The sequence below is a fragment of the Caretta caretta genome, chromosome 1, assembly GCF_965140235.1.
Source record: "Caretta caretta isolate rCarCar2 chromosome 1, rCarCar1.hap1, whole genome shotgun sequence".
In the NCBI taxonomy this organism is placed as follows: Eukaryota; Metazoa; Chordata; order Testudines; family Cheloniidae; genus Caretta; species Caretta caretta.
Window position 1 is genome coordinate 1,265,074 of NC_134206.1, and position 23,965 is coordinate 1,289,038.

Below are 23,965 nucleotides of genomic sequence, written 5' to 3' on the forward strand. Positions count from 1 at the left end.
ATTCCTTAGCCCTGCTCCTGAGGCCTGGCTCAGGGCAAAGGGCTCCCAGCCCATCCCCATTGCAGATACCCTGCCTGCTACAGACTCCCAGCGTGGAGGAGAAAAAGGGAGCCAAAAGCTAAAGAAATAAGCCACACGATGATCTCTTCCCTCAGGATGTTGTAGCTGAGCTTTAGAGCCCACAAGCTCTACAGTGCACAGTATCGCCTGCCGGCCACAGAACCCTGCTCCCTAGCTTCAGCTGCTTTTATACGGATTCCCTGTCTGCTCCTGATTTGCCTGTCTGCCCCAGAGCTATATCCTCGCTGCACTCACTGCAGGCTGCTTGTCAGGCTGCAGCAGCTCCCGTCCCAGCCCTGGAGCTGAGGGAAGCCAGCTGCTGGGGTGGGAGGTGGAGATGATCCAGCGAGTTAAGGTGGGAGGGGAAGAGGGAGCTACAGGGGCAGGGTGTTGGGGAAAATGGCACAGAAGGGGGAAAGGACTTGGGGGAAGAGGCAGGGCAAGGGGGTGTCAAGTGTCCAGTTAGAAAGGTGGCAACTTTATGAGTTAATGAGTTGTACACAGACCGATTCCCCAGTTTTTTATGCTTACAGAGCACATTATGGCCAGGAAAGGGTTTAATGTCTCTTTGACTATCCAGTCAGTGATTCAGGGAAGAGGACCCAGCACCATGTCACCAGCCAGCTCTGCATGGAGCTCAGTCTGAGAGCCAAAGAACCAGGAGAATACTTTAGGTCTCTTTATAAGTAAAGAGCCGGAGCAGCCTGTCCAAGATCTGTTTGGTCCTCACCCCATAGATGATGGGATTTAGCCCAGGGGGCACCAGTAGGTATACGTTGGCAAGGAGAACATGGAAATGCAGGGCCACATTGTGGCCAAACCGGTGCATGATGAAGGAGAAGAGAGCTGGGATGTAAAAAGTTAAGATGACACAGAGGTGGGAGCTGCAAGTCCAAAAAGTTTTGAGCTGGGCGTCCTTTGTGGGGAGGCTGAAGATGGCCCTGAGGATCTGGGTATAGGACACGGCAATAAAAGACACATCCACACCAGTCACCAAGAATGCCGCAAAGAGGCTGTAGTAACTACTGACGCGGGTGTCGTCACAGGCCAGCTTCACCACAGCTATGTGCTCGCAGTATGAGTGGGGGATGATGTTAGTTCTGCAATATGGCCACCGCCTCGCCAGGAAGAGATGGGGCAGTACAAGCATGCTTCCACGCAGAACCACAGCCAGGCCGATCTTGGCCACCACAGGGTTTGTCAGAATGGTGGAATGTCTCAGGGGATCACAAATAGCCACATAACGATCAAAAGCCATGGCTACGAGGATCCCAGACTCCATTGTTGAGAAGCAGTGAATGAAGTACATCTGGGTGAGGCAGGCACTAAAATCTATCTCCTTGGACTTGAACCAGAAGATGCTCAGTGTTTTGGGCAGGATGGACGTAGACAGGATCAGGTCGGTGACGGCCAGCATACAGAGGAAATAGTACATGGGCACATGGAGGCTCGGCTCCATATTCACAATGAACAGGATGGTGATGTTCCCCAAGATGGCTATGACATACATGATGCAGAAGGGGATGGAGATCCAGACATGGGCTGCCTCCAGGCCAGGAATGCCCAGCAGGATGAAGGTGGAGGGGTTGGTGAAGTCGGTTGTGTTGGAATCTGACATGTAGAAAGGGAGAAGGTGTCCAATGCTGAGGCACAACGGTATCTCCTGCATGCACCGTACTTTCCCCTGACTTCCTGTATGTATCTAGTGTGATGGTCGCAGTACAAATGCCTGGTGGAGAGACAATGTTAATATGAGACATTACATGCACTACTGGAAGCTGTTATCATAGGTGAAGCAGATTGGTTGCTCTTCACAGAAAAATGACATTTTCATTACTCAGATAAATGAATTATGAAGAACTGACCCTACTAATGCCAATTCCATATTTTATGGTGCTCCATGCATCAATAATTCCTACACATCATGGTGTGGAGAACCTTAATACGAACCGGCAGGAAATATGAGTGTGGATACTGGTTATCCAACATTGTTCCTTAGGCCTTGTCTATACTGTGAAGTTTTTTCACCAAAAGGCAGCTTTTGGTGAAGAAACAGTGGAGGTGTATACTCTGCAAAGCCACTTTCGATGATGGAACTCCTCAGTTTCAGTGAGATTATAAAACCACCTTGATGAAAGTTGTAAGGCTTTTTAATCAAAAGTTTTGTCCCCAAAGTGCCAATATGGACATTTGCACTTGATTTTATCGCAGTAATAGGCCTCCCGAAGGCATCCCACAATGCCCATCCTGACCACTCTGGTCAGAAATTTCATCTCTGCTACCCTGCATCCAGGTAAACTTCTTCCACCTGTCCCCCATCTAAAGTCTCGGGAATTCTGAAATTCCTCTTCCTGTTTGCTTGGCATGGAGAGCTTACAATACATGTTTCCAGGTAACCATGGTGAATCCATGCAGAAAATGCTCTCCCCCTGGGACCACTGCGGAGCTGCTGGATCTACTCAGTATTTGGGGAGAGGGGGCTGTGCAATTTCAGCTGTGCTCCAGTTGTAGGAATTTCAATACCTACACACACATTTCGTGCACCTTGTGGGAAAAGGGCTATGATCGGAACATACTGCATTGCAGAACAAAGGTAAAGGAGCTGAGGCACACATACCCAAAGGCAAGGGAGGCAAATGGTCACTCCAGTGCTGTGCCCCAGACCTGCTGTGTGTATAAGGAGTTGGATGCTATCCGTGGAGGCGACCCCACCTCCATGGCAGAGAACCCTGTGGATAAATCCCCTGGGTTAGAACTGACAGAAACTTGACCTAATCCAGAGGAGGAAGTCATCGATGAAGCACTGAATACATTAGGAAACGTGGAGCCTGTGCTGGGTTCGCCCAGTGCTGCGTCCAGTCAGGAGGTGTTCTCCATTCTGGAGGTGTCCAGACAGTCTCAGCAGTCACAATCAGGCGAGCCAGAAGCTGGAGAGGAGAACCCCGGTAAATGATTTTGCTTTTGAAGTGTGGAGATGCATTGAGGGAAAAGAAATGTACAATTCTGGCTGTATTTCTGTGTGCTGGGTATTTTCCCATGCAGCTAGACAGTACGGTGGAAGAGGGTGTTGATACACACCGAGATGTCACTGGAAATCCCCCAGAGAGATCTCTAGGAAACTTTCCTGCAGGTACTCCACAATCCTGTGCCAGAGGTTCCTTGGCACAGCTGCTTTGTTCCTTCCCCCATTGAGGGACACTTTCCTGTGCCATTCTGGAATTATTTGGACAAGGACCAAAGCGGCACACAGGCGAGCAACATAGGGATGGGGGAGGAAACAACAAGTGTGTAGTAGATGCGCACTTGCTTCCTTGCTTCCCGTCAGGAGAGAGATATCTGCCACAATGACCCCCACCTGTGGAAAAGGGTGGGAAACTTTAGAATATTGCTCCCTGAGAAGTGCTCCACGACCCCTTTCACAGTGCTTTTCTCCCACACACAATGTCCCCTACTCCTGGGTAAACTCATGATGCTTGTGGTGTTCACCAGCATGTGTGCTTGTCCTGGGTCAGCCAGAAAGTGATTGGTGTGTTACCAGCGGTGTATTTTAGTGTCATGTTTCAATCCTGTACGTGTAGTTAACAATAATGCTTCTGTTTATTGTTACTTGTGTTTTAACAGATATGTCCTTGAAAGGAGGCACTCCCTCCATCCCAGCCAAGTGTCTCTGCCAGATAGGAAAGAGCACAAGATGGAGCAAGGAAGATATGTTTCAGGAGGTGTTTCAGCACTCAGAAGCAGAGAAGATGGAATGCAGGAAGTGGATGGAATATGACAAGCAGGATAGAAAAGGAAATGAGGCATGCCCTAGGGACGCAATGGAGAGGCTGATAAAAGTTTTGGAGCAGCAAACCAACATGCTGCAGTCCCTTGTAATGCTCCAGACTGAGCAAATTTGTGTCTGCCCTCCCCTTCAGCATATTCAGAGCTTTTTCCCATGCCCTCCCCAGACTCCACCCGAACACCAGTTTCCGATTTCTGGGACTTCACACTTTCCCCTACACTCCACCCCTGCAGACAGCTTTTTAAACGACAGCTGGAAGTACGCTCAGCTCTAAAAGTCAGCCCTCCCCCTCCTAAGAATCTTAGTTTCTCTGTGTGTATGCATGGTGTTATGTTTTTTGACAATAAAAGCATAGTTATTTGAACAATAAGAGGTTTCAGAGTAACAGCCGTGTTAGTCTGTATTCGCAAAAAGAAAAGGAGTACTTGTGGCACCTTAGAGACTAACCAATTTATTTGAGCATGAGCTTTCGTGAAGTGAGCTGTAGCTCACGAAAGCTCATGCTCAAATAAATTGGTTAGTCTCTAAGGTGCCAAAAGTACTCCTTTTCTTTTTTTGAACAATAAGCACTCTTTATTTGTTTCCATGTAAATTATGATAGCAGATGGCAGCAGTAAACAAAAGTGGCTTTATCATTTCCTGACATTGAACCCTGGGCTTGAACAAAACTGGACTTCATTATGTATTACAATCCAAAGCATAGCAACAAACATTACTGGTTCTCATCTTCAAAGTGTTGCCTAAAAGCTTCCCTGATTCGAATTGCCCCCATTGTGCCCGTGTAATAACCTTGGTGTTTGGCTGCTCAAAATCGGCAGCCAAGTGTCATGTCTCATCAGTCCACCTCTGAGCAAAGTTTTTCCCTTTCCTTCACAAATATTATGCAATGTGAAACACATGACAACGACCATGGGAATATTTTCCTCATTGAGGTCTAACCTGCCCAAAAGGCATCTCCAGCGTGCCTTTAATCTGCCAAATGCACATTCCACAGTCATCCTGCACTTACTCAGCCTATTGTTGAAACACTCGTTACTGCTATCCAGATTTCCCATGTACGGCTTTCATAAGCCCTGGCATTAAGGTGTATGCCAGTCTCTCAGGATCAGTATGGGCATTTCGACATCCCTATGGGGATCTTCTGGTCTGAAAAGAAAGTCCCCTTTTGCAGCTTTCTGTAAAGATTAGTGTTCCTAAAGATTCATGCATCATGCAATTCTCCAGACAACTCTGCACTGATGTCAATTAAATGTCCTTGGTGATCCACAAGCACCTGTAACACCATGGAAAAGTACCCCTTCTGATTGATATACAATATCGCAAGGAGCTTTGGTGCCAAAATTGGAATATGCATGCCATCTATCACCCCTCCAAGGCTAGGGAAACGCATTTCTGCAAAGCCATCCACAATATCACGCAGCCCCAAAGATCGATTTCCCAACTGCAAACTGATTTGAGACCGACCGGTAGCAGCCTTGAGTGGTCAGCTTCCACACTGCGATCGCCAAGTGCTTCTTTACCAAGAGGGCAGCTCTCATTTGGGTGTTCTTTGCCACAGGGCTGGGGTGAGCTCAGCACACAGTTCCAGGAAGGTGGCTTTCCTCATCCGAAAGACCTGCAGCTATTGCTCATCTTCCCAGACCTGCATAATGATGCAATTCCATCATTAAGTGCTAGTTTCTTGAGCCCAAAAGCAATGTTCCACCATGTTTAGCTGTTCTGTGATTGCTAAAAGCAACCTAATGCTGCTGCTATCCATGTCAGACAGCGTGTCAGGCAACTGTGACCCTCATTGCCTTAGCAACTTCAAGATTGATTCCACTGCCATTTGCGATGTGCTACTGACAGCTAGCGGAGCAGTGAGGGATCCATTCCTGCAGCTAGAGGTGGCGGGCTGAGCAGAAAACAAGGGACGTTGAAAAGTGCCGTGAACGGGAGATGGGAAACCATGGAATGCTGGGACAGAAAACAATGCATCATTGAACATTAAGCCTTAACCCATGATGTGCTGTGATCCACTCCACCTTCCCACAACACATCTCGGCACAAGGAGGAGAGCTGAACTGTGGGATAGCTACCCACAGTGCATTGCTCTCACTGTTGCTATGCCGAAAGAGAAAGACAGTGTGAATGTGCAACAATGATTTTCTTTAAAGGCTTTTTGGGAAAAATATCTGCCAATGTGCACACAGTCCATGCTGTAGGGAGTTTCCCATTCACCTAGTTACTGAAAATTTGTGAGTGGAAAAAACCCAAACCTTTGCCAAGACATGTGCCAGTGGAAAACATCCCAACTCGAACACACCTCAGGAAAAATCTTGGGCATCATTGAGAGCAGCTCCATGGAAACACCTGCTTCTTTGCAGTAGTGACCAAAACAGACACAATGTTCGGTTGCCTAAGGAATAGGATGGACAATAACCTGCTCTGGACACAGGCTAAGTTTTTGTCACCCAGTCTCTAACAGATGAAGCAGATAGAAAGTGGATTTCCGAGACAGGCTCTCAGTCTGGGGGAGGCTGCCATATGCGGACTGAAAAGTCTGGAACTGTTTAGTTTAGAGACAAAGGATGGAGCATATGATAGAGGAGAACAAAATAAAAGAGTGGAACTGGTTACATTCAAATAGACAAGCAGAGAACAGTTCCCAACTGTTAATAGCTATCTACAGATACCAGTCAAAAGGGCTAATTCCCCAAAGCTGAGGAAAAGTATCAGCAAAACTGATTGGGAGGAAAAAGGGGAATGAAACTTGGGAGTTCTTTAAGAAGAGTTATTGGCTAATTAAAAAGTCGCGATTCCACAGTCAAGGAAGTGGAGAACTTTGGCTAAAAACCCTTTTCAATGGCAAAGTGAAGGCAGCATTTATGTGGGAAAAAAGCAATAGATACAAATGGGAAAAAAGGAATATAGCTATCAGGCAATACAAATGGGAAGTTATGAAAATTGATAAGGAACATTAAAGACATCAGGGGAAACTCCATGCTTGGCGGGGCTAAGGATCACAAAAAGGAGGCTATTAAGTGCATTAAGAACCAAAAAAACCCTAGAAAAGGTTTAAGCCAATTCCTAGAGGGAGAAAGGAAACTTCTTAATGTTGCAGAAAATGTAGATGTGTTGCAGAAATAGGTTTGTTCTGCATTTGGAAAGAAGCAGTAGGAGGTACTCCTATCACATGAGGTGATGGAATAGTCTCCAGCCCATTAGCTGCCAAGGAGGATGTTAAACAGCCTCGACAGTAGAACCGTAGAGTTACAGACACCAGGGTTACGAACTGACCGATCACCCACACCTCTGATTTGGAACCTGAAGTACGCAATCTGTCAGCAGTACAGCCAAAAAAAAAAAGAAAAAAGAAAAAGAAAAAAGCAAATACAGGACAGTTCTGTGTGAAACGTAAACTATTAAAAAATGAAGGGAAAGTTAAAAAAAAGGCATGACGAGGTTAGGAAACAATGGAAAGGCTGGTCTGGGAATAAAATTCTAGGAAAATAATTAATGCTAGTAAACACATAGTTTATGGAAAAGAGGTCTTGTCAAATAAACCTGATTTCATCCTTTAATGAGAGTGCAGGTTTGGTTGATCAAGGATACTGAGCAGATGCAATAAACTTCAATTTCTCTGAGGCATTTGATTTAGTCGGGAAAAACATTCAGGTGAACACTCTACAATATCATTAGAGCACATGTAAAATTTACTAAAAACTGGCTAACTGACAGATCTCAGAAATCCGCTGTTAAGGGGCCAATGTCAGCAAATGGGACTGTTCCTAGTGGGGTTCTGCAGGGACCAGTTCTAGGCCCGATGGTATTTAATATTTTCATCAAGGATCTGGAAGCAAACAGAAAATCACTGCAGATAAAATTTGTGGACGACCCAATGATTGGCAGAGTGGTTATAATACAGTCAAATGCAAAGTGATCCTCTCGGAACAGGCAATGCAGGCCCTACCCAGAGACTAGGGCACTGTATTATGGATGCAGGGACCCTGAAAAGGATTTAGGGGTCTCTGTGGATGCCAAACTCATTGTGAGCTCCCAGTGTGATGCTGTGGCCAACAGGGCTGATTCAATCCTTGGACATATACTCAGGGAAGTGGTGAGTTGAAGCAGAGGAAGGATTTTGCGTCTGTACATGGCATTGGTGAAACCGTCTGCATCCAGGTCTGGGCTCCACATTTCAAAAAGGCTGTTGAAAAGTTGGAGAGGGTGCGGAAAAGAGCCACAGAATGATTGGAGGCTGGAGAAAATGCTGGACAGTGAGAGACTTGAAGGGCATCAGATATTTAACTTATCAAAAAGACGATCAAGCAGAGACTTTCATGGGGTGAAAACCATTGGTAAAGAGGAGAAAGGCAGAGCAAGACCCAACGGCTGTAAGCTGAAGGCAGACAAATTCCAGCTGGAAATCAGTGCCAAATGTTTAGCACTGAGGGTGATTAACTATTGGAACAAACTGTGAAGAGAACTGGTGGATTCTCAAACTCTGCATGTCTGGGGCTCCAGACTGGACTCTTTTCTGGAAGATCTGCTTGAGGGCTTCTCTACACTTTAAACGCTACAGTTGTGTTGCTGTACTGCTTCAGTGTAGACACGACTTACACCAAGGCCAGGGGCTCTCCTGGCAGTGTAGGTGATCCACCTCCCCAAAAGGTGGTAGCTAGGTCGATGGAAGAATTCTTCTGTTGACCTCATGCTGTGTACAAAGGGGTTCGGTTGATATAGCGACATCCTTCGGGGTGTGGATGATTTTGCTGTTGCAAACAAAGCAGATGCAATTTGGGGTTGCATTAACAGAGACGTAGCATGCAAGTCACGGTCGGTGATACTAAAACTATACTCGGTGCTGTTTGGGCCTCAGTTGAAGCACTGTGTCCAGTTTGGGTCACTAAGGGATAGGAAGGATGTAGAGAAACTGGAAAGGATCCAGAGGCAAGCGACAAAGGTGATCCAAGGGATGGAATGCAAGTCGTAGGAGCAAGCTGAAGGAACCAGGTATGTTTAGTTTGGAAAAGAGGAGATTGAGGGAGGACATGCCAGTGGTCTTCAGATCCTTGCAAGGCTGCTATAAAAAAGATGGGGAAAAGTCGTTCTCTCTTTTCACAGAGGGCAGGACAAGAGGCGATGGGATGAAACTACAGCACACCAGATTTAGATGCAATCTCAGGAAAAACTCCCTAACTGCAAGAAAAAGAGAATAATGGAACAGTCTCCTCGGAAGGTTGTGGAAGCTCCTTCCCTGGAGGTTTTCCAAAGGAGGCTGGATGGTCATGTGTCTGGGATGGGTTAGACACAACCAATCCTGCATCTCGGCAGGGGTCAGACTCGATGACCCTTGCGGTCCCTTCTCACCCTGTGCCTCTAAGATTCTATAATGTAAAATCGTAGTGTAGACCAGGCCTTAGTCAAACACAAGTCATTAGGCTCAATAGAGGAGTAACTGGGTGAATTTTAGTGGCCTGTGTTATACAGAAGGTCAGACTGGATGGTCTAATGGTCCCTTCTGGCCACTAACCCTGGAATCTATGAATAAAGAAAGTAGGTCAGGCATTTATATTTACTCTGTCTCACAACACCCGAACAAGGGAACGTTCAGTTACGTCGAAAGTCTGAACGTGTAACTCTGATGAAAGAAAATTGTTTACATGATCCATTGTTGGCCTGTGGAACTCCTTGCCGCATACGTTACTGGAGCACAGAGCTCAGCTGAATGGGATTCACAAACGGATGGGCCATTGTCGGTGGTGCTGGTGGCACCATGGTGAGTTAAGTCTGTCTGACACCTTCCATTAGGAGACCTGATTTTCAGTTGCTTATAAGTTTGCCAATCTTTAAGCGTTTGGACTGAAATTTCCCACCCTGGGTGTCTGCTGCCGGCTGAATTGTTTTTTGAAAGTTTCAGACGTAACAGCTCAGCCGACTTCTCGAATGAAGCGAGGAGAGGCGATGTCTTGCCCATGTTGAAAAATTCTTATAGTTGTTCCAGTGAGGAGCCCTAGCACCTCCATGCTTTCCAGAAATTAAAAGTCAGGTAACAGCCCCACCCGTTAACCGCCAGAGCCCTGAGATGCAAGAGCAGGAGGTGACGGTGTCTGTGCATTAACACACAGCTGGCTCCTGAGGTCATTAATTGGTTTTTACTTCACAGGGAGTTTTGCCTCAGTGGGGCCAGAGCAATGTACGGGCCATGGCCTCAGAATCTGGCCTCGTACTGTCCCTTTACTGACACCTTTCCTCCTCAAGGATCCCCTGCACCACTGAAATGCAGCCGCCTTGGGGCTGGAGGCCATCAGCCGGGGAGACACAGGAAAGAGGGACATTTTGGCCCATGGTACTGGATCAAACTCATCCCCGTGGCAAGATCCCTGGGATGTTTAATGGCTGCACAGAGCGGAAAGGACCCCAGACCTATTCTCTGTCCCATCACGTCCATGTTGCACTGGGTTTGTCGAGCAGGTGAGCTCCTCAGCAAGAGATGGTACCTGTGAATCCTGAGATGGCAGTGTCTTTCCTGGGAATCCCCCTCCGGTAGCCGTGTCCCACACCGCTCTCACCCCAGCATCTGCAGCAGCATCCCACACTGAGAGCTGAGACAGGGATCTGCACCGTTTATAATACAGCTCTGTGTAACCCCAGGGGGTTTGCTCAGCCTCTAGGGGAGAAGCAGTATCTGGATATAAACAGGCTGGAGACCAGAGACACTCTCGGCAATGTCTCTATTTCCATGTCTGCGCTTCTGTGCTCTTCATCCAGCTTTAGGAGTAAACAGTAATTAAGGGACCTTCCCAAAGGAAGATGAGAACTCTGGGGCTCTGTGCTGAGTCAGAGAGGAATTGGCATCTCTGTGCATGTGTGTATTTTAAAAAATTATAGTTGATTAGTAAGAAAACTAGGGATAGTGCCTAGATCTCCCAAGGGTCTGATACCCTCTAAATACCCAGGATAGCTGGATAGATTGTAGACAGGCAGATCTGGAGATAGATGACTGAGGGGAGACACAAGCACTCCCTGCAGGCACACGGGGCTGTCACTCAGGGATCAGAAGTCTGTAACTCTGATCTGCAACTGTGACCATACTGGGCAGCACCATTCATTGAAGGATGTTCAAAATACCTAGCAAAGGAAAGTCACTATGAATATATCCCCATTATTCAGGCAGGTAAACTGAGGTATGGGGAGAGGTGACATGGCCAAGGTCTCACAGAGATTGAGTGTCAGGATGACAGACAGAACCCAGGAGTCCTGATGTCCCTGCTGTTACCACGGTCTCTCCGTCACACCAACAGGGAATGGACTCCCGCTCTGACAGGGCCTGTTCATTGGGTGGGATGCAGAGGAAAGTCTGGTAGAGGGATTCTGAGCCTTCGCCATCCTCTGAAGGTGAATCTGAGGTTTTCAGAACTAGCTTGGGTTTGTGAGCTCCCCGCTCCTGTGAGGTGTTGTCAGGGTTCCTTCCCCACTCTGAACTCTAAGGTACAGATGTGGGGACCCGCATGAAAGACCCCCTAAGCTTATTCTTACCAGCTTAGGTTAAAACTTCCCCAAGGCACAGATTCCTTTCTTGCCTTGGGATCGCTGCCACTACCAAGTGATTTAACAAACAATCAGGGAAAGTACCACTTGGAGTCCTATTCCCCCCAAAAGGTTCCCCCAAACCTACACCCCCTTTCCTGGGGAAGACTTGCGCATACATCCTCACCAATTGGTTACAAAGGGACTACAGACCCAAAACCCTGGGTCTTAGAACAATGGAAAAATCAGTCAGGTTTTAAAAAGAAGGATTTTATTTAAAGAGAAAAAGGTAAAAGAATCACCTCTGTAAACTTAGGCTGGTACTTAGCCTTACAGAGTATCAGAAAATTCAAAGAGCCCAGAGGAACCCCCTCTAGCCTTAGTTTCAAAGTTACAACAAAACAGGGATAAACCTCCTTCTAGCACAGCAAAAATTCACAAGTTGAGAAAACAAAGGTAAACTAATACACCTTGCCTGGCTGTTACTTACAAGTTTGAAATATGAGAGACTTGTTCAGAAAGATTTGGAGAACTTGGATTGATGTCCGGTCCCTCTTAGTCCGAAGAGCGAACGGGCCACAGACAAAAAAAATAAAATAAAAATAAAAATAAAAAAACCCCACAAAGCCTCCCCCTCCCGGATTTGAAAGTATCTTTTGTCCCTATTGGTTCCTTTGGTCAGGTGCCAACCAGGTTACTTGAGCTTCTTAATCCCTTACAGGTAAGGAGGAATTTTAGGCTACCCCTATGGTTATGATAGGTGTGAACTCCGGGACTCCACTTCCGTTCCCACTCAGAAACCTGCCAACGCATCACAGTCAGTGGGGTCGCTTCGGAGGAGCAGACTTGATAAAAGCAACACCCACAGAATGTTCCTGTGGATAGAGGGCAGCTGGGGGCCTGTCCTGGGGACACAGGCTCCCCCACCCCCTAAAACAGCTGTGGAACAAGGGGGGCCCTATAGGCAGGATAGAGACTGATTCAGTGTTTGCATTGGACTAGTTCTTCCCCTGTCGCTTCATTTCCTCCCAATTTCTCCCAGGTGGAATTGAAATTGAATGTTCCAGTCTGAGTCAGACTTTCCAGCACGACCCGGCTGGAGGCCGCTTGGATTCCCACAACTGAACTCTCTGCCTGCTCATCTGGCTCATCGGGGGTATTTCTCCAGTGCGGCGCACCTAGGCTTTTAAGCCCTGGAATGAGACTGAACGAATTCTCCTGTCCAAGCCCAACAGGAGCCCCGTGTCCACCCTTATTCAAGTTATTAACACTCTGTAGCTGGCAAACATGGTTTGATCTTTGTTTGTAGCTAAATGCAAAGGGGGTCTAGGCCCTTATTTGGCTGGATTATTGTGTTTATAATTTATTATTATTATCTGAATTGTGGAAGCCTCCAGAAGCCCCACTCCGGTTTAGGGCCCCTTGTGCTGGGCCCTTCGCAAACACAGAAGGAGAAACAGCCCCTACCCCAAGGAGCTTATCAATCAAATTAAGACAAGACACAGCTAATGTGTGTAACAAACCAGAAAGGGCAGGCGGGGAGATGGGGGAGTAACAGCACTAAGACTGGGTGGTCACATAGGCTGCTGGGTGGGTGAGAGACAGCGGAAATGCACAGCCCTGCCCTGGCTGTGAGGAGTGTGTCCTGGGCCTCTAAGAGCAGATCACGTGTTCGGGGGGACTAGATTGGGGCTCGCGAGAACGGGCCATTGAGTGGCGGCTGCACCAGACACACAGCTGGGAGCGCGTGGCTCTCCGATAGCTCTCGTAACTCTGCTTTAGTTCTGATCACGCCTCCCTCCTTCGAGTGCAGACTGAGCCTCCTTCTGATGAGTCCCAGGACAACCCCTGGTACCAGAGGGGAGACCAGAGGAGAGGGCAGAGGTAACAGGGCTGAGGTGAAGGAACGAAGGAGCCATCGTGGAGATGGAACAACTGAAAACCTCCACGGAGTTGAAACTCTCGGGTAATGCAGCAGACTCCAGGAAGAGATTCAGACAGTTCTGAGATATGTCTAAGCAAGCAGCTGGGTTTGGTGAGAAAGACCAGCAGAAAATAGCAATTTTCTTAAACACTGCAGGGCTTGAGGCAATGGACGTCTTTACTCTAATGCAACTCAGCCTTTGTCTGCACCGGCACTTTTGTCAATAAAACTTTTGTCAGTCAGGGGTGTGAAGAAAAGAACCGCTCCTAACCGGTGTTGACAGCGTTTTGTGAGCGGGAGACCAATTAAAAATTAAAAACAATGAGGAGAAACTGGGAAAGGTGGAAGGAAAAGCCGTCACCCCGCTCTGTGGCCCGGGGGAACCCCAGACAGCCGTGGCTGGATGTCAGGGCAGTTCACGGTCTGTCCCTCACACGGCCCAGGCCCTGCCCAGCTGGCTGCGCTGCAGGGATGCCGCAGGTCAGACACTCGCTCTGGCGGTGGCCACACGCCCTCAGGCTCTAGGGGGCAGGGCCCTTCCCCGCAGCGTTGTCCCCCCAACCCCCATGGGGTTTATGATCCCTCTCCAAGTCTGTCCTGCGAGGCCTCTTGCCCTGGGTGCATCTCCCTGTCCCCAGCTGCTCACTGCACCCAGCTCCGGACTGCTCCAGATCCAGCCCCAGCACGGCTCCAGCTCCCTGGGCTGCTTCTCTGCTCCAGTGGGCCCCTGGTCTCCCCTTAGCTCAGCCCTGCTCTGGCCCAGGCAGCCCCAGCCTCCGACCCCCTCATTGGCCTGCCTTCCCTGTCAATCAGGCTGACTGGGAGTGTTGGCCTCTCCCCATTGCCCCTGTGGACTGTCAGTCTCAGGGTTCTGGATTCTCAGCGACCCTCCCCCTTCCTTTTGGTACTCGGAAAGGGTCAACCAAAAATCCTCACTAAATTTTGGTTAGCAGGCAACAGTCCCCATACACAGAGCTGAAGCTAATGAGCCCATCCTGCAGCTGGGGACAGTCACAGAAACCTTCAGTGCTCAGGCCGGTGGGGTTGGAGCCGGAGATGACACCTATCCCATTCTTCAGTCACACACTGGAGTTCAGCCCATATTTAGTGCACCTGGAATTACAGATACAGAGCACCAGACACAAAGGTTTGGTTTGGGCACTGAAGGATGCTGGGAGTGTTATATAGACAGATATATTGGTGCACAAAGAATCACAGGGAGTCTGGTTCATTTCCTATCAGCGGCATTGAGTAGCAAGCATCATTGAACTTTGAATTTCCTGTGTTCCTTTCAACCCGCCCAGACCTGAAATGTGGCACCCAGGGTGTGACAAGGATCCAGAATGAGGCCCACACAAATATTATCCTTGCAGGGGACTCTAGATAGATTTGTAGATTATATGGCCAGGAGGGACTATTGTGATCATCTGCTCTGACCTCCTGCATTGCACAGGCCGTAGGACTGCCCTGGATGAATTCCTCTTTGAACTAGAGCAGATCTTTGAGAAAAACATCCCATGTCAACTGAAACATGGCCAGTGATGGAGACACACCATGATCCTTGCTAAATTGTTCAAATGGTCAATTACCCTCAGTGCTAAAAAATTCCACTTTGTCTCTAGTCTCAATGTGTCTACCTTCAACGTCCAGCCCCTGACTCTTGTTCAATGTTTGCCTGCCAGCTTTAAGAGCCTCCTATTATCAAGTTTCTGTTCTGCATTATAAATGCCGATAGAATGCAATCATATTCCTCCATAACCTTCTCCTCGATAAGAGATTGAGCTCATTGAGTTCCTGGGGCAGCCTTGCACTGGTCCCCGGAGAAAGTTCTGTCTCCTGCGCAGACGAGCTTCCCCCCGGCTGTCGAGAGTCCCACTGTGCCAGAGAAGTGCAGTTACTGGAATTTTAGGGTCTGTGAATCCCCAGACCTTTGGGCACCTTGAAGATGAGGACCAAGACCTTGAACTTGACTTGACGTTCTCTGGGAAGCCGGTGTAGAGCGCGGAGAGCAGGTCTAATGTGCTCGCAGGAGCCTGTGTTGCTGAGGAGACTCTGCAGCCTTCGGTGCTCGTTGGAGTTTCGTAAGCAGAGAAGGCGTCATGCCCAGGTATCCTGCATTGCTACAGTCCAGACAGGAGTGATGAAGGCCTATATTACTAAGGCCAGGCCATCATCCACCAGGATGGGATGGAGTCTCCTAGTCAAATGAATATAGTAGAAAGGACTCCTCCCAGACGCTGGTATGAGAGAGATCAGCATCAGCAAGGCATCGAAGAGCCCTCCTAGACAGTGGACTTAATGGCCCAAATGTGGGTGTGAACCTTCAGTCAAAGGAGGCTGCACCGTAGCTGCCAACCCTTCACAATGCTTTGCTCTGCCCGCCAGCATCACCTCTCTCTTCCTTGGTGTAACATGATGTTTACTGTCCACAGTGGCACCTCCTGCTGGTCAGACTGGGAATTAGCTCAGTCCAGCCTCGGAGCACCTTCTGCTGCAAGTATCTCCCTATCGGCCCCTGCTTCCTCGTCAATCTCCCCCACTGTACTTCAGGCACTTCAAGCCCCCTTATCTTGGGGTGCTGTCCCACAGGAGTGCCCACACACTCTGGGTCTCCCCTCCCAGGGGAACCCCCTCCTCCTCCTCCTATGCCCCAGCTGTCTCCCTGCAGCCCTAGTACCTCATTAGCCCTTTCTGCCAGGCCTCAGCCTGGGGACTAGCCAGGCCAGAGCTCTGCCTGCCCTTCCCCAGCCTTGCTCTGTCAAAGGTACCCTGTCTCTCCCAGGCAGGTAGGTCTCCTGCATATTGCTGGCATTTGAGTCCATGTTGTGTGACCAGCTCCCAGAGTGGCTGCATGGAGAAGTTGAAAACCCCCAGATGGAGAACTGATCCTTGTGGGACTCCACCACATCTACTAATGTGATAAATGCCATCATGTTCCAGCAATGCCCCTCTGCCAGGTACATCGGCCAAACTAGACCGTCTCAATGTAAAAGAGTAAATGGACACAAATCAGACATCGGGAATGGTAACATACAGAAGCCATTAGGAGAACACTTCAATCTCCCTGGACACTCAATAACAGATTTAAAAGTGGCCATTCTTCAACAAAAAACCTTCGAAAACAGACTTCAAAGAGAAACTGCAGAGCTACAATTCATTTGCAAACTTAACACCATTAATTTGGGCTTGAATCGGGACTGGGAGTGGCTGGCTCACTACAAAAGCAATTTTCCCTCTCTGGGTATTGACACCTCCTCATCAATTATTGGGAGTGAGTCACATCCACCCTGACTAAATTGGCCCTGTCAACACTGGTTCTCCACTTGTGAGGTAACTCCCTTCTCTTCGTGTGTCAGTATATTTATATCTGTAATTTTCACTCCATGCATCTGAAGAAGTGGGTTTTTTACCCACAAAAGCTTATGCCCAAATAAATCTGTTAGTCTTTAAGGTGCCACCGGACTCCTCATTGTTTGTCTATAGATATTACTGGTTGGGAACTGTTCTCTGTTTGTGTAATTGGATGTAATCAGTTCTATTCTTTATATTCCTCTCCTTTATCACATGCCTCCTTCTTTGTCTTGTCTCTAAACTAAACAGTCCTAGAGTTTTCAGTCTGTCCACATATGGGAGCCTTCCCCATTCTCAGAGCCTGTCTCGGAAATCCCCTTTATAATGCTTTATCCTTCTTAGAGACTGGATGACCAAAACTGAGCACATATCAAGAGCAGGTTACTCTCCATACCATTTGTTAGGCATCCAAACATTGTCTTTGATTTGGCCACTACTGCAAAGGAGAAGGTGTTTCCATTGAGCTGCTATCAATGACGCCTGGGTCTTTTCCCTCAGGTGTGTCCTACTTGGGATGTTTCCCCCTGGCACGTCTTGGCAAAGGTTTGTTTGTTTTTACACTCTCAGATTTTGAGCAACTGGATGAATGGGGAATTCTCTACTGCATGGACTCCCTAGCCTGGCTTTCATTGCATGAAGGAACAATGAGGAATACCCAGTATCCACACTTGCGTTTCCTGCTGGTGCCTCTTAAGGTTTCCCACACCATGATGTGTAGGAATTTTTGAGGCATGGAGCAGCATCAAATATGGAATGGGCATTAGTAGGGCCAGTTGTTCATAATTAATTTCTCTGAATAATAAAAATGTCATTTTTCAGTGCATGAAGAGCGACCGATCTGCTCCCCCAAGAGAACAGCCCCCAGTAGGGCATGTAGTGTCTCATATTTACATTGTCTCTCCATCCAGGCATTTGTACTGCGACCATCACCCTAGAGCCTGGGCACATACAGGAAGTCTGGTGAAAGTACGGTACATGCAGGAGACACCATTGTGCCTCAGAGTTGGACAACCTTCTCCCCTACTCCATGTCAGATTCCAACACAACCAACTTCACCAATCCCTCCACTTTCATTCTGCTGGGCATTCCTGGCCTGGAAGCGACCCATGTCTGGATCTCCATCCCCTTCTCTGCAACATATGCTGTAGCCATCTTGAGGAACGTCACCATCCTTTTCATTGTCAAGAGGGAGCCGAGCCTCCACGGGCCCATGTACTATTTCCTCTGCATGCTGGCCGTCATCAACCTGGTCCTGTTCATGTCATAGAATTATATAATATTAGGGTTGGAAGAGACCCCAGGAGGTCTTCTAGTCCAAGCCCCTGCTCAAATCATCCCAGCCAAGGCTTTGTCAAGCTGAGCCTTAAGAACCTCGAAGGATGCAGATTCCAGCACCTCCCTAGGGAACCCATTCCAGTGCTTCACCACCCTTCTAGTCAAAGAGTGTTTCCTAATATCCAACCTAAACCTCCCCCACTGCAACTTGAGACCATTACTCCTCGTTCTGTCACTGCCACCACTGAGAACAGCAGAGCTCCATCTTCTTTGGAGCCCCCCTTCAGGTAGTCGAAGGCTGCTAGTCTGTAGTGGTGCATGGGAGTCTTCCTTCCTAAGTGCAGGACTCTGCCCTTGTCCTTGTTGAACCTCATAAGATTTCTTTTGACCCAATCCTCTAATTTGTCTAGGTCACTCTGGACCCTATCCCTACCCTCCAGTGTATCTACCTCTCCCCCCATCTTAGTGTCATCTGCAAACTTGCTAAGGGTGCAATCCACACCATCCTCCAGATCATCAATAAAGATGTTGAACAAAACCTGCCCCAGGACATACCACTTGGCACTCCGCTTGATACCGGCTGCTAACTAGACATCGAGCTCTTGATCACTACCCGTTGAGCCTGACAATCTAGCCAGCTTGCTATCCACCTGATAGTCCATTCATCCAATCCATATTTTTTTTAACTTTCTGGCAAGAATACTTTGGGAGACTGTATCAAAAGCTTTACTAAAGATATGTCTCATCCACCGCTTTCCCCATATCCACAGAGCCAGTTATCTCACCATAGAAGGCAATCAGGTTGGTCAGGCATGACTTGCCCTTGATGAATCCATGTTGATGGTTCCTGATCACCTTCCTCTCCTCCAAGTGCTTCAAAATGGATTCCTTGAGGACCTGCTCCGTGATTTTGCTGGGGACTGAATTGAGTCCATCCTGCCTAAAATGCTGAGCATCTTCTGGTTCAATTCTAGGAAGATTGATTTTAATGCCTGCCTCACCCAGCTTTACTTCATTCACTGCTTCTCAGGGATGGAGTCTGGGATCTTTGTGGCCATGGCTCTGGATCGCTACGTGGCCATCTGCCATCCCCTGAGACATTCCACCATCCTGACAAACCTCGTGGTGGCCAAGATCGGTTTGTCTGACGTGCAGCGTGGTGGCATGTTCGTACTGTGCTATCTCCTGCTGGCGAGGCGGTGGCCATATTGCAGAGCCAACATCCTCCCCCACACGCACTGCGAGCACATGGCCATGGTGCGGCTGGCCTGCACCAACACCCACATTAGTAGTTACTACTGTTTTTGCTATTCTCTGTAATCGGTCTGGATGTGTCTTTTATCACCCTGTCCTACACCCAGATCCTCAGGGCCATCTTCAGCCTCCCCACAAAGGATGCCCAGCTCAAGACGATTTGGATCTGCAACTCCCACCTCTGTGCCGTGTTAACCTTTTATATCTCAGCTCTCTTCTCCTCCCTCTCGTACTGGTATGGCCACAATGTGGCCATGTTTTTCCATGTTCCCATTGCTACCTGCTCGTGGCCCCCATGCTAAACCCCATCATCTACGGGGTGAGGACCAAACAGATCCGGGGCAGGCAGCTCCAGCTCTTTACTCATAAAGGGACCTAAGTTTTCTCCTAGTGCTCTGGCTCTCAGACTGAGCTCCATGCAGAGCTGGCTGGTGACATGGTGCTGGGCCCTCTTCCCTGAATCACTGATCGGACAATCAAAGTGACATTAAATCCCTATGATGCCAATGATGGAGTGATGAGTCCGGGGGTCCCATCCTTTGTGTGAGCTGGGGCTGCCTGGGCCAGAGCGGGGCTGAGCTAAGGGGGGAGTAGGAGTCACAGAACTTACTTTACTTGTGTCTTCTAAGGTGAAACTTTTACCCTTGGAACGTTTTGCTCTTTGAGCTACTTAAGGCTCTTCAAATATCTGCAAAACGTATAGTAACCTGCTCCCTCTGCCTGACTGAGGCCATGTCTACACTACACACCTTACAGCGGCACAGCTGTATCGCTGCCCGTGCCCCGCTCTCCTGTGTAGCTGCTCCATGACGATGGGACAGAGCTCTCCCAATGAGCGTCTCCTGCTTACTTAGCGCTGTCCACACCTGCGCCTTTGTCAGTCAGGTTTTTTTTTTACTCCTGTCAAGGTTCCTCCCCCACTCTGAACGCTAGGGTACAGATGTGGGGACCTGCATGAAAACCTCCTAAGCTTACTTTTACCAGCTTAGGTCAAAACTTCCCCAAGGTACAAAATATTCCACCCTTTGTCCTTGGATTGGCCGCTACCACCACCAAACAAATACTGGTTACTGGGGAAGAGCTGTTTGGAAACGTCTTTCCCCCCAAATACTTCCCAAAACCTTGCACCCCACTTCCTGGACAAGGTTTGGTAAAAAGCCTCACCAATTTGCCTAGGTGACTACAGACCCAAACCCTTGGATCTGAGAACAATGAAAAAGCATTCAGTTTTCTTACAAGAAGACTTGTAATAGAAATAGGAGTAAATAGAAGTAAAGAAATCCCCTCTGTAAAATCAGGATGGTAGATACCTTACAGGGTAATTAGATTCAAAACATAGAGAATCCCTCTAGGCAAAACCTTAAGTTACAAAAAAGATACACAGACAGAAATAGATTATGATTTCTTTAAATGTCTGAGAAAAGAATTGTGCTGAATAGAATGACTAACACATACCTAGCTAGATTACTCACTAAAAGTTCTAAGACTCTATTCCTGGTCTATCCCTGACAAAAGCAGCATATAGACAGACAGAGACCCTTTGTTTCTCTCCCTCCTCCCAGCTTTTGAAAGTATCTTGTCTCCTCATTGGTCATTTTGGTCAGGTGCCAGCGAGGTTACCTTTAGCTTCTTAACCCTTTACAGGTGAGAGGATTTTTCCTCTGGCCAGGAGGGTTTTTAAAGGGGTTTACCCTTCCCTTTATATTTATGACAACTCCCCTGACCGACAAACGTTTCCCCAACAAAAGTGCCAGTGTAGACAAAGCCTGAGTTGCATTATAGTAAAGACATCCACTGCCTCAAGCCCTGCAGTGTTTAAGAAAATTGCAATTTTCTGCAGGCCTTTCTCACCAAACCCAGCTGCTTGCATAGACATATCTCAAAACTCTGCCTGAATCTCTTCCTGGAGTCTGCTGCATTGCCCAAGAGTTTAATCTGCTAGGGGACTTTCAGTTGTTCCATCTCCAGGATGGCTCCTTCATTGTTCACCTCAGCCCTGTTACCTCTGCCCTCTCCTCTGGTCTCCCCTCTGGTACCAGGGGTTGTCCTGGGACTCATCAGAAGGAGGCTCAGTCTGCACTCAAAGGAGGGAGGCGTGATCAGAACTAAAGCAGAGTTACGAGAGCTATCGGAGAGCCACGCGCTCCCAGCTGTGTGTCTGGTGCAGCCGCCACTCAATGGCCCGTTCTCGCGAGCCCCAATCTAGTCCCCCCGAACACGTGATCTGCTCTTAGAGGCCCAGGACACACTTCTCACAGCCAGGGCAGGGCTGTGCATTTCCGCTGTCTCTCACCCACCCAGCAGCCTATGTGACCACCCAGTCTTAGTGCTGTTACACCCCCATCTCCCCGCCTGCCCTTTCTGGTTTGTTACACACATTAGCTGTGTCTTGTCTTAATTTGATTGATAAGCTCCTTGGGACAGGGGCTGTTTCTCCTTCTGTGTTTGTGAAGGGCCCAGCACAAGGGGCCCTAAACCGGAGCGGGGCCTCTGGAGGCTTCCACAATTCAGATAAAAATAATAAATTATAAACACAATAATCCAGCCATCAGGGCCTAGTGACCCCCCGCCCCCTTTGCCTTTAGCTACAGGGGAAGGTCAAACCACGCTTGCCAGCTACTGAGTGTTAGTAACTTGAATACAGGTGGACACGGGGCCCCTGCTAGGCTCAGACGGGAGAATTCGTTCAGTCTCATTCCAGGGCTTAAAAACCCAGGTGCTCCAACCTGGAGAAATACCCCCGATGAGCCAGATGAGCAGGCAGAGAGTTCAGCTGTGGGAATCCAAACACCCTCCAGCCAGGGCCATGCTGGAAAGTCTGACTGAGCCTGGAACATTCGATTTCAATTCCACCTGCGAGAGACTGGCAGGAATTGAACCGAGAGGGAGACAACAAAGCCATTGCAAACACTAATGAAGTTTCTATCCTGCCTATAGGTACACCCTTGTTCCACAGGAGCTTTGCGGGGAAGGGGAATTCATTGTCCCAGACAGGCCCCCAGCAGCCCTCTGTCCACAAGAACATTCTGTGGGTGTTGCTTTTATCAAGTCTGCTCCCCCGAAGCGACCCAGTGACTGTGATGCGTTGGCAGGTTTCTGAGTGGGAGCGGAAGTGGAGTCCCGGAGTTCACACCTCACAGGAGTGGGGAGCTCACAAACCCAAGCTAGTTCTGAAAACCTCAGACTCACCTTCAGACAATGGCAAAGGCTCAGACTCCCTCTACCAGACTTTCCTCTGCATTCCACCCAACACACAGGCCCTGTCAGAGCGGGAGTCCATTTCCCTGTTGGTGTGACAAAGAGACCGTGCTTATGGCAAGGACGTCAGGACTCCTGGGTTCTGTCTGTCATCCTGACACTCAATCTCTGTGAGACCTTGGCCACGTCACTTCTCCTCATGCCTCAGTTTACCTATCTGCATAATGGGGATATGTTCATAGTGACTTTCCTTTGCTAGGTGTTTTGAACATCCTTCAATGAAAGGTGCTTCCCAGTGTGGTCACAGTTGCAGATGAGAGTTACAGACCTCTGATCCCTGAGTGACAGCCCCGTGTGCCTGCAGGGAGTGCTTGTGTCTCCCCTCAGTCATCTATCTCCAGACCTGCCTGTCTACAATCTATCCAGCTATCCTGGGTATTTACAGGGTATCAGACCCTTGGGAGATCTAGGCACTATCCCTAGTTTTCTTACTAATCAACTATAATTTTTTAAAATACACACATGCACAGAGATGCCAATTCCTCTCTGACTCAGCACAGAGCCCCAGAGTTCTCATCTCCCTTTGGGAAGGTCCCTTAATTACTGTTTACTCCTAAAGATGGATAAAGAGCACAGAAGCGCAGACATGGAAAGAGAGACATTTCCTAGAGTGTCTCTGGTCTCCAGCCTGTTTATCTGCAGATGCCGCGTCTCCCCTAGAGGCTGAGCAAACTGGGATTGCACAGAGCTATGTTATAAACGGTGCAGATCCCTGTGTCAGCTCTTGGCATCGGCTGCTGCTGCAGATGCTGGGCTGAGAGAGTTTTGGGACACGGCCAACTGAGGGGGATTCCCAGAGAGGATGCTTCCATCTCAGAAGTCACAGGTACCCATCTCTTGCTGAGGAGCTCACCTGCTCGACAAACCCAGTGTAACATGGGCGTGATGGGATGGCGAGTAAGTCTGGGGTCCTTTCCAATCTGCACAACCATTAAATAGCACAGGGTCCTGCCACAGGTTATGAATATGCTCCCGTATCACTGGACAAAATGTCACTCCTCCTGTACACTCCCTCCTGCCCTGGCTGATGGTCTCCAGCCCCAAGGTAGCTGCATTTCAGTGGCACAGGGGATCCTTCAGGAGGAAAGATGTCAGTGGAGGGACAATACAAGGCCGAATTCTGATGTTGTGGCTTTACATTTCTCTGGCCCCACTGAGGCAAAACTACTTTGGAGTAAGAACTGAGTAAAGACCTCAGGAGCCAGCTGTGTGTTAATGCACAGACACCGTCACCTCCTGCTCTTGCATCTCAGGGCTCTGGCGGTTAACGGGTGGGGCTGTTACCTGACTTTTAATTTCTGGAAAGCATGGAGGTGCTAGGGCTCCTCACTGGAACAACTATAAGAATGTTTTAAACATGGGCAAGACATCGCCTCTCCTAGCTTCATTCGAGAAGTCGGCTGAGCTGTTACGTCTGAAACTTTCAAAAAACAATTCAGCCGGCAGCAGACACCCAGGGTGGGAAATTTCAGTCCAAACGCTTAAAGATTGGCAAACTTATAAGCAACTGAAAATCAGGTCTCCTAATGGAAGGTGTCAGAGAGACT

At 48.5% G+C, this 23,965-nt stretch overlaps 1 protein-coding gene across 1 annotated transcript; it reads right to left on the reverse strand.

The window, feature by feature from the left end:
- Positions 1–730: 730 nt before the first annotated feature.
- On the reverse strand, positions 731–1,729 carry LOC142071842 (olfactory receptor 52R1-like). Its single transcript, XM_075127541.1, has one exon. The coding sequence runs from the start codon at positions 1,727–1,729 to the stop codon at positions 731–733; it is 999 nt and encodes a 332-aa protein (XP_074983642.1).
- Positions 1,730–23,965: the final 22,236 nt, after the last annotated feature.

Bases quoted from the DNA above. Each gene is read 5' to 3' on its own strand.
- LOC142071842 (XM_075127541.1), bottom strand. From the start codon at position 1,729: ATGCAGGAGATACCGTTGTGCCTCAGCATTGGACACCTTCTCCCTTTC.